At 38.9% G+C, this 11,231-nt stretch overlaps 1 protein-coding gene across 1 annotated transcript; it reads right to left on the bottom strand.

Annotated features, from left to right (window-relative positions):
* Positions 1-362: 362 nt before the first annotated feature.
* Positions 363-7,958, bottom strand: FGF20 (fibroblast growth factor 20). Its single transcript, XM_041753027.1, has 3 exons — positions 7,673-7,958; positions 1,987-2,090; positions 363-608 (listed from the first exon to the last, which is right to left on the bottom strand). Exons 1-3 carry the CDS (start codon positions 7,956-7,958, stop codon positions 363-365), a joined length of 636 nt encoding a protein of 211 aa, XP_041608961.1.
* Positions 7,959-11,231: the final 3,273 nt, after the last annotated feature.

The raw sequence follows: 11,231 nt of genomic DNA, 5'->3' as shown, positions 1-11,231 counted from the left end.
AGTTCTTCAACATGAAGTTTCTATTTTTACCATAACTTTTAAAGTAAACATAATCCAGAAAGGTGAGGTACCAGCAGCAAACCAGGTGGGGTTCCCATTATCCACAGTTCAATAGATTTTCAGCTACCAGTAAGTACTGAGCCAGTGTACCTAAGGGAACTTAATCCACTTATAAAGAGAGGTCTTGGTCTACTTCAAGTCAAAATAAGGTTTTTTTTGTTTGTTCTCAATATTCTTTCCAAATTCAGTCTCCCAGGAGAAAACCCCATAACATTCTGAGCCTGGGTTATTATTCTATGATGTGAACTCTGACAAGAAAGAATGGTCATATTTTGGCTGTTCAGTGAAGACACTATCATGCTTCAACTGTACATCAGTATATCCTTGTACAATTCAGGAACTCTCTCTGGATCCACTGGTCTAGGCAGGAAATGTGTAAATTTCTGATGTCTTTTAGACCTGGCACCATCTCTTGGAGTTCCATCTTTGTTAAGAGCCACAAAATACCTACGGCCAGTGTCTCCGTGTTTATATATGTTGGATGAATATGTATTATACCAGTTCTCTTCAAATTGCTCCCTGAAGATGCATTCAGAAGTCAATTTCTCCTATAAAAAAAATGTAACAACCATTTAAAAAAATACCTTAGTGAGAATTTCCTTAGAAAAGTTTCATCTTTATATTTTTATTGCTTTGCTTATAATAATATCCTTGTCAAAGAAGGGAAAAGGATGAATTATTTTTGCTTTATTTTGTTTTAGTTCTTATGTTATCTGGAATTCTTTCTCCCAGGCAGCTAAACTTCCTAGTGGTTTGGTTGGAAGAACTTTAAGTTAAAGATCAATTCTCAATTTCATTTTCAAATACTTAATAAATATGCAGAACTTTCCCGTGCTTCATTATATATCTCCCTCCTACTACTACCCCCACATAACAGGCCTATAGTTAATCATGTTCTGTTGTTAGATGCCCAAGTTCTACACAGCAAGTCTCTACTATCATTTGGAAATACTTCAAAATCTTAACATCCAAATTCCTAATTCAAAACCATCATTCCAAATCATATATCTTCCCTACATGTATTTATTAATTGTTTGATGATACATTACCTATTATTAACTTTTACCTAGAGATTACTATTAGGTAAATGTAGTAAAGGCCCAGTGATTTTTTGCCTCTTTAAGATGAACTGTATATTATCCTAAGGGATAGATCAAAGTTGCTTTTTTGAATCATGGTTCCTATAATTATCAAGATATGATCAAACTAGCATGGCTGCCATTTTCTGTTGTTGCTTACAATTACCTAAAACTTCATTCATTCATTTCCTATTTATGAAGGCCAGCCACATATATACTTAGCTATGGAAGATGATCTTGGGTAGAGAAAATTTCATTAAATAAATGATTAAAGGTGAAAAGAATTTAACATGGCAAGAAGAAAATATCATTTTTCTCTGTCTTTGGTAGGAAATGATCAAAATATAGAGGGGAGTAGAAAGACCCAGGATAATGGGCAGGTGGAACTAGCAAGCTAAAAGCAATAAATATTTGGGGCTTAAGAACTGAAATTGAGGGTGCCTGGGTGGCTCAGTCACTTAAACGCCCAACTTTTGATTTCAGCTCAGATCATGATCTCAGGGTCATAAGATCTCAGGGTCACACTGGGTATGGAGCCTGCTTAAGATTCTCTCTCTCACTCTCCCTCTGGCCCTACCCACCCCTACCCTACTTGCTAGTGTGTGTGTTCTCTCTCTAAAAAAACAAAAACAAAAACAAAAAAAACCAAAACCAAAAACAAAACACCAAAAACTGAAATTGACTGACTATACTACTGCCTGGACACATGGAAATTAATCAGGATATAGATATTTAATTTCTACATATGTATATTTTTCATATTTCTTCTGACATGCATTATTATGTTTTTTTACTGCCAATATAGTCATATCTTCAAGAATTACAATAATGTTTTTAAAATACGTACTGAGCCATAGAGTTCTCCTTTGTCATTCATTCCAAGGTAAAGACCACTGTCCACACCTCTAATACTGACCAGTCCCACTGCCACACTGATGAATTCCAGGATACCTACATTTATAAACAAAGTAATGACAAATAATGACATATTAATGAACATATGACAACTGAAAATCCTTCAAATAGTAGACCAATATTGCTAAGTATAATAATGTAGGTAGAAGTCCTTTATAAGCTGAAAAGTACTATACAATCATATTAGTTATGATGATCTTCCCATTTTACAGATGGAAAAAAAATAAAAAGTAAAGTTGTCCATCATGGCGTAATGTTAAAGATATAAAACCATGAACCAGACTGACTTGCATAACTTACTGTAAAATTTGCAGTAACTTAAAATTTGATAGTCCTTACTGGCCATTCTGTCTACACAAGACATTTATCTTCTTTGGGGTTCCATCTCCTCATGTACAAAACGAGTGAAATGCCTCTTTCTAGGACAGCAGTAAGGACCGACACATTTATGCATTCAACAGATGGAAGCTATTATTATCATAAATCAGTACATAACAGAGATGTTCTTAGTTCTCTGTGATTCCATTAGTTATATATGTTCTATCGATTGTTTTGTTTTGGTTTTTCTAACTATGAATCAAGTCAATCTTTTCCTAGTAGCAGCCAGTATACCTTATATATTAGTGTTTTACAGTTTATAAAGGGCTTCTACTTATATTTTTTATCTGGTCCTCAAAAAACAATTCCCTAAGATAGGAATGGAAGATAATATTATCCCCATTTTTACACCTAAAGACACCGAGACTCAAAAAGATTTACCAACTTGCCTAAGAATATGATATTTGGAATTAGTAGAATGGATACTTGAACTCACATCTTCTGAGCCCTAATCCAGTGTTTCTACTTCAGGACAATACATTGGTTTCAAAACTTTATAGATTACACAGTATGCTGTTTCCTCTCACATGGTTCTTAAAAATAAATTTAATAGTTCAAAGAAGTAAAAGGACTTTATAATTCATTAAATGTGATAGCCAAATACCGAGATTTTAGCATGCAAGTAGATTTTGCTATCAATAACTTCCTAACATTATTTTCATTTATCAATAGATAAACTAGTATCATACATTCTCCACATAATACACTAAAACATCATAGTAAAAAAAGTAATGCTTCCCTTTGCATCACCCTTTTTCTCCGTACATACTAACCTTTGAACTAATTTCTTTGTCTTGTTCTTCAGACTTTTTGCTGGAAAAATATATAAACCTGCTTTCGATGCTTGAAACTGCCTTCCTCAACAGCTTTCTACCTTCACCTTTTACTCCTTCTTAAGCTCTACAAACAGTGTATATGTGCACCATTTATCCTGATTCTTGCTCTTAAGTCGTATCTTGATTTGATTTACTGTACAAACTTCTGTTTGGACACGTGATGTTCCCAAGGCCAAGAGAAAGCACAAAATCTAGCTAACCCTTATATAGAGCATTCTATTCTGTCCTGAGCCTAATTTATTCTTTGGCAGAAACATAGATTCTTAAGCTCTAAACATAGATTCCCAAGAGCTCAAATGAGCTCTTTCAAACCATTAGTAGATCACATAGAACACTAGAACTATCAAGGATAGCTTATAGCTTATAGCAAGAATACGCTACCAAATAGCCTATAAGTGGCTGGAAAGAGTCAGTGCCTTAATGGAGAGCCAAAGGTAGAGGGAAGATAAGATATAGCAAGAAGACACAGGCTCCATAGGACAGCCACTGAAATGATGAACATAGAAGTAGGGAGTAAATGAAAATTAAACGTACTACCAAGCTCATTAGTGAGTGATTCCTGTTAGAAACAAAAATATAGATCAAAAACATGATGAGGAGAAGAAGATATATTAATAGGATTTCATCCAGGATACAGTTTACAAATGTATAATTACTTGAATTTGTATTGAATGTTAAATTCAAATGGAAAAGTGTACTATGGCTCACATATAACTTAATTCTCTGTAAGTATCTGATTTACATTAAGATGCTCTTGTCTTTCAATGAACAAACTGATTATTAGGATGTGTAATAGAACCAATTTTCAAGTACAATAAAATATGTTTCATTTCCATATGAACCAATTATATAACAGGTCTTATAAAGTATCCATTTTTCCTTGCAAAACTAAATGGTAAACCACCTATACCTTACTTCTGATTTTAAGATAATGCTCCTATCTTGTAAAAAAAAATGTAGTTGTAGAAAGATAAGAAATCACATATATTTTTAGAATAACTGTATTCAATAGTTTCAACTATATTAAGTGAGCAACATCTAAAACTTCATCCATACTGGGTATTAATAATTTTGCAATGGTTCACAGAGATTGATGGGAAAAAGGTGATGTGTTTTTTGTGTTCCTTAGAGATTTTAGCCACACTTTTAAATTCTGATCCTTTTTCTCCTCAAGGAAATAGTATACCGCATAGTAATTTGTAATCACTTGATTCTTAAATGAGATTTGACAAGTCTTTCTTATTTATAATATGAGGTGGCAACTAAGCTAATTCCTTAACAAAGAGTAGACATGAAAAACTTTCCTTAAGAGGTAATCACAGATTTTAGATAGATTTTCTAATGCCCAGTGTCCCATAAAAAGACTTGGAGGTACTTTGTCTTTCTGGTATCATTTTCAAAGCCAGCCTTTTTAAGAATCATAATAAACAGGTGAGTCAACCCACAATGCAACCACATCAGACAAATCTATGGAGAATAGGAGAGAATAAAGGAAAAGCCTTTAAAAGAATATGTTTGATCTCAGGTTAAACTTTTTTTTTTTTAAGTAATGATTCCATGTTTATATATCAGGCAAAATCTTCCTACTGTACTACTGTGCAGAAAACTATTATAAATGTAGAGTGAAATCAGATAGGAAATTATTTTAACCTCACTGGGACCTTTTTGTTTAGCTTCTATTGATGTGGTTTTCAAATTTTAAATACAGGGTTCTGAATTTTTCATTTAATCATTCATGGGCAAATCAGTATAAACTATCAAACATGTTGCTTACTTTAACATTACAAATAGCCATTCTTAAGCTTTTTCAAAATTCTCACTTTGATGACATAAATGAGTTGAAAAGAAAATAGCAAAATAATTTTATAATTAATATTTCAAGCACTAGGAAAAGAAGGCAAGTACAGAGAGAAGCATACGATGTCATACATGCTAAACATAAACTTTCTTCTCACCTATATTCCCTTCTAGTAAATTACAATGTCTTAGCTTTCCAAGGCCACTAGGATGCACTGTAATGCATGGGAGAGAAAACCTCTTTTAGGCTATCAGAACTAATCTGGGTTCTTTTCCCTTTGTGTAACAGTAAATATTTTGTCTTAATATGTAGCCTTCTGCCATAGAGTGACTTAAGCCATCACAAAATTGATTTAAGTCATATTTTTGCAATTATTAAATAATTATGCAAAATTCTAGCAAGAAAATGTTCTAGCAAGATAGTAATTCTGATATACAACATTCATTTCTTAAGGAAATGATCTAAATACCAGTTTAATGAATGTTATCAAGTCTCCAATATTTATAGTCTCTTCCCATAGATTTATATCTCTTCCTATAGTCTTATAAAAGAGATACAATGTGTGGGACACCTGGGTGGCTCAGCGGTTGAGCACCTGCCTTTGGCTCAGGGTGTGATCCTGCAGTCTCAGGATCGAGTCCCACATCAGGCTTCCTGCCTGGAGCCTGCTTCTCCCTCTGCCTACATCTCTGCGTCTCTCTTCTGTGTCTCTCATGAATAAATAAATAAAATCTTTTTTAAAAAGAGAGAGAGAGAGAGAGAGAGAGAGAGAATGTGAAAGAAGCCACTCTTGTCATTGAGGAATTACAGTTGAGTCACAAGTGTCTTAAAGGTGTCTAAGGCTATACTATGTATCACAAGGGGCAGGGGTAGGGAAGGAGGTCTGAGGATTACCTCCACTTAAGGTCTAGCTGCTGTACTTACAAGTTTTTACCACATTTGTGTCCCTTTCTAAATCTTTCTAGTAGCTGGAGGATTTTTTTCTAAAATGAATGGAGGGCAGTAATTCTTAAAAGCAAGAAAACTGAGCCACCTGGTGTCAGCAAAGTTCTTTAGAATCAGAATCTCAGCCTCCTCCATTTAGAAACCACTTTCTAAAAGTGACCCCAAGGTTGGCCACTAGGTCATGACACTCTTGACTCATAGTCAATGGGAATTTGAAAGAGATCAGGGAAAGCTGCAAACATATGGGTTTTAAAAAGTTAATTTTCTAAGCCTTTAAGTGCTACCAAATGACCACCACATGCTCATTTCTACATCTAGAGTTACAAATGCCCCTCAAACCGAGATTTACACTTCTCCAAAGTTTTAATGAGTACTGCAACTCAAAAAAGGAATGAGTCTAAGAACAAGGGGAAGAGGACAAGATAAAAGAGGACCATTCCGAAATGAGATTCTCAATCCTTCAGTGCTAAGGAAGAGAAAGGAAGACAGATGTTGGGCCCTTTCACATTGCTGTCGAGGAGTAAATGCTCTATCTTAAAAAATAAATAAATACAATAAATCTCTCCAGTGATGTCCCAAGTTTGATGATCAAAAATCCTTTGAGAATGCTACCGGGTTAACTCTAATATAATGAAAACTACTGCGAAGGGGAAAAGATCCTGAGATGTTAGAACCTGAAAGCATCTTTAATTCATCACCTAATTTAACCTCATCATCTGTAGAGAAAATGAAGGCTCAGGCTGTTGAAGGCACTTGCTAGTAGAGAGTAATTCACAGTAGAAACCATATGATTTCCCAATCTGGTGTCACAGGATCACTCGCTTGTTTCTTTTAACTCCTTCTGCTCCCAGGCATTGCTGGAGGTATTCGGAAACACGTCCCTCTGTGTTCCCACCCATATCCTCTTTCGCTTCCCCATTTCCTCTTACACACGGTCAATACCAAGATCTTTGCTTTCGGATTTCACAATTTCTACAGAGGAGCCTGGCTGAACGACTGGGCATGCTCAGTAGCTTGGAAGGCTTTTTTTTTTTTTTTTCCCCTTCCTTTTCTCACCCAAATAGAAATTAAAGAGCTCAAAGAATTGCAGCCAGGTGAGCCTTAGAGTAGCGACGGTGCTCACTGAAAGTTAATCTGTTACCTCTTCGGGTGCTAAATCTTTACGTAAATGCTCCCATCCTGTGGGAGAGCGACCGTCCGAACAGTAGCCATGGATGCATTATTAAGTGCGTGACTGGGAGGCATGTTTAAAGACGCGGAAGACGTCCGATACTATTCATTCTTGTTAGGTAAATGGTACTGGAGAAAATGTGAGAGGAAGCAGGAGAAAATAACACAGGGATCTGAAAAAAGCCAAACAAAAACTGCCTGCGAGGTAAGAAGTGCAAGCAAGATGTGATTCCGAGTCCAGGTCTGGTCCCAGGCAGCAGAAAAGGGCAGGGCCGCCAGGTGCGTGCGGAGCACCAGCCCTTCTCCTCCCGCCCCCGGCGTCCGGACTGCAGGCCTCGGGAGGGCGCGGCGGCAGGAGGGCAGGCCGGGTCCTCCCGGTCCCCGCGCCCGCCGCCCTCGCTCCCAGCCCGCACCGTGCACCGGACGGGTCCCGGGACGCGCTCAGCACCGCGGGGAGAAGAGGAGCCGGGGCTCCGGGTGCGCGTACGTACCGAAGAGGCTGTGGTCCTGCCGGGTGCCCTGCACGCTGCCGTCGGGCAGGATCTGCAGGTGGAAGCCCGTGCGGCAGTAGAGCTGCCGGCGGCGCAGGATGCCGTGCAGGTGCGCCAGCTCCGCAGCCCCGGGCCCGCCGCGGGCGCCCCGCTCCCCCGCGCCCCGGCGCTCGCCCAGCAGCGGCGGCCGCTCCCCGGCAGGAGGCAGCAGGAAGTGCGAGCCCACCTGCTGGCCCAAGCCCTCCAGGCCGCCGAGGAAGCCCCCGACCTCGGCTAAGGGAGCCATGGAGGGGCCCGAGGGAGAGGCGGAGGATCCGGGAACACAAAAGACCCCAGGAAAAAAGTGTAGCGGGGATGGGGAAGTGGAGGGAGAAAAAATAGATATATAGCAAAAACAAGCGCAAAAAGACCCGGTTAGTCCGGTGAGGTCGCTGAGTGGACTTTGCACTGGGATAGCAGGGGAGTTTTCACTCTCTTGGAGCGATCTTCTCTCCTTGGGCAGGTGGGAGCCGGCTGCTGGCTTTGCAGGAACATCTATGCGCTGCCGCTGCCGCCGCCGCTGCCGCTGCCGCCGCCGCTGCCGCCGCCGTTGCCAATACCCGGCTGGGCCTGGGGCTGGGGCTGGGGCTGGGGCTGGGGCTGGGGGCTGAGGCTCCAACTCCGCAAACTGATCAGATCAGAGTCCTGTGTACATACACACCGAGTATATATGCGGGTCCTCTTGACATATGCTAATCAAGTCCTTTCATGCGCACTGGGGAGGTTCTGTTTGAAATCTTAAACCAGCCTCCTCTCAACACGTTTTTGCTCTTCGGAAGTGGCCAAAAGGGGCCCTTGACGGTCCTCTATCCATGCTGTCGCAAAAATCATTCCCACACTCCGGCCAGAGCTAGCCAGCAACTTCGGGGAGGCGCAGCTAAGGCCCCTCTTTGGGGTCGTCTTTGGAACGACCGAGATGCTCTTCAGCTACTGCTGTGCAACCGCCTTTGATGTTGGGCTCCTTTGCAGTGATGGATCGTTGCTAAAAAGGAGCCCAGCTTGGCAGGTATAGAGAAGAAAGGGGTGGGGGGGGCGTGGGGCAGCTGAGAAGGCGGGAGGAGGGGTGGAGGAGGGGATGGGTAGGAGGAGGAAAGGGAGAGAAGAGGAGGAGAATTGGACTCCTTGGGAGCTGCTGGGAGCCTGCAGTGGACAGGTGCAAAGAAAAGTAAGAGAGAGAGAGAAGGAAAAAGGGCGTTACCTGAGGCTTAGACCTGCCCAGACACACATGAAAGGAAAATCAAAGCTTTGACAGTTTAACTCACTAATTTTAAAACACTAATAAAATGTACAAGCATTACTCTTTTCTTTTATCATTTAGATGGGGGATTTTCTTTACATAATCAAGGTTAGGTTAGGAATACATACACCCCCACACCACCACCACCTTCCCAGGTTCTCTTTAATGTTTATCTTTACTCGGATAGCACATGATATAACCAAGATCGCCTTATATCTACATGGAAGTTTTAAATTGTGTAGCTGGGGTCATGGACTTTTCATGAACATCGTATAATAACATAATATAATCATGAATCTAGGGATTAAGGGTAAACCCAAATAGGCTGAAAGCAGATGGTTTACATTCTTATATTTGCCACAAATAGAAAATGAATATCTGTGATAGTGTCATAAATGGTGAGTGGCCTCTACTGCCCTCCCTTATTCAATCTAAGAGCATTTCCCTATTCTTTTCAGGTTAGGCATTTTCCTTAAGGTTTGTTTGTTGTTGTTGTTATTGTTCACATTTTAATTATAAAAATGAGTAAACGGCACTGATTCTTGAATGTGTCTTTGAGACAGGAAAAGTTACTGGTAAAAAAAAATATATGAGTGTCGGGGCACATTTGTAAAATAAAAAGTCGTTGAAGTGAAGGGGGTGGATATTGCCCATTATAAACCTTGAAACTTTGGTTTTTTACCACTAGTTAATTCAAGATCTTCCCATTAACATTTTTCAGTGGCAGAGGAGTTGAGAATCATTTGGCAGATTTATGCTTCCCCTGAGCAAAAAGTTTTAGGGAATCACTAAAGTTTATGTTTAGTCATTTCATGGTCTGTCCAGTAGAAGCCTGAACCTGGGAGCACAAATGGATGTGACTGCTTTATTTTATTTGCTCTGAAGGGTTTTTTGTTTTGTTTTGTTTTGCTAATTAATTGGCAGGTGCTTTAAAGCAGGTAAAGTTACACCTTTTCATCACTACAGCCCTAAGTACTTACCCTTGTGCAACCAAGTTATAAAAGAGTCCTTAAAGCAAGTGATTTACTGTTGATAGATATGAAATAAAACAAAAACACCAGGTAAAAACAATAAACAGATAAATCACTTTAGAAACGTATATTCGAAGTCTCTTTTAAAGGTTGTACCAGGTAAATGCCACATTATTTCACCTTTCAGATAACAGCGATCTGTCTTGTGGCAGGACCCCCAAATCCACCATAAGCAAGATTTCAAAGCACATCTGTGTAAACATTATCACATCAGTGTAAAACATCAACCAATGAGCTTTTACTTTGAACCAAATCTTCTTAATTGCAGTGTTAAATCAAAGAAAGTTAGATCAAAGTCATGTGAATCTCATAGCAGGATAACTAAAGTAGCCAGCGCATACATTGATTACTTTTACAGAAGAGATACTTAAAGGTTTTAAAACTAAGACCAGGTACCTTTTAATGAGGTTTGTTTCAAGGTCTGAGTTCTGTACAACATATAATACTGTTAATTATTCCATGATGGATATCTAGTATCGTCACCTGCTCCTTGAGGTACTAGATCAGTCTATGAAATATTTCCCCACATGAACACTTGAAGTCCTGCTGTGCAATCTATAGCTCTTAGACTGTTTAAGTCTCTTGTATTACTTATAGATATAAATATCAGGAAATTTTACACATAGCCACCAAAGCCCAAATACTCTAATAATAAAACTACCTTCTTTTTCTACAAATTTAGCATTCTCAAGTGCATTACCTTATTCAATCACCACAATAACCCTATGAGATAAGCACATCCCACTTTATAAAGAAAAAAATTGTTCTGGATTCTAGTTCAGGGCTTAGTCCAGAGTGCTATATCCCAGGGCAATTTCCTTAAACTCTCTAAATGCCTCTGTTTCAGCTTTTGTAACAAAAGTACAATATAACTCCTGCCTCATTCACTATGTCTGGGGTTGCTATGGGACTTAAATGTGAGAAAATACAGGAAAGTGGTTTTAAAACTATAAAGTTTTCTGTGCATATATGATGCTAGACTTTTCAGTTGTTGGAAAAAGTTTTGCTTCATAATTTAACAAATGTAATTTGTTTGAAATACGCAATAAATTTTTTTTTCCCAAACCAAATCTTTAATGTGTAAGTTTTGAATGGTGCTTAATGCCATTTTATAAAGGGCCAGAATAGAAACAAAAAGATAAGGATTTCTTTTGTTTGCACTAGTCATGTGACAGGAAAAGATAACACTAAAGATTTTTTTTTTGCACATGCTGTGATGATATCATGGGAAGTTAAATAATTTTGAAGAGTG

This window comes from Vulpes lagopus, chromosome 4 (genome assembly GCF_018345385.1).
Source record: "Vulpes lagopus strain Blue_001 chromosome 4, ASM1834538v1, whole genome shotgun sequence".
NCBI lineage: Eukaryota > Metazoa > Chordata > Mammalia > Carnivora > Canidae > Vulpes > Vulpes lagopus.
Note: the sequence above shows the minus strand (reverse complement) of the source record. Positions and strands in the feature narration are given on the sequence as shown.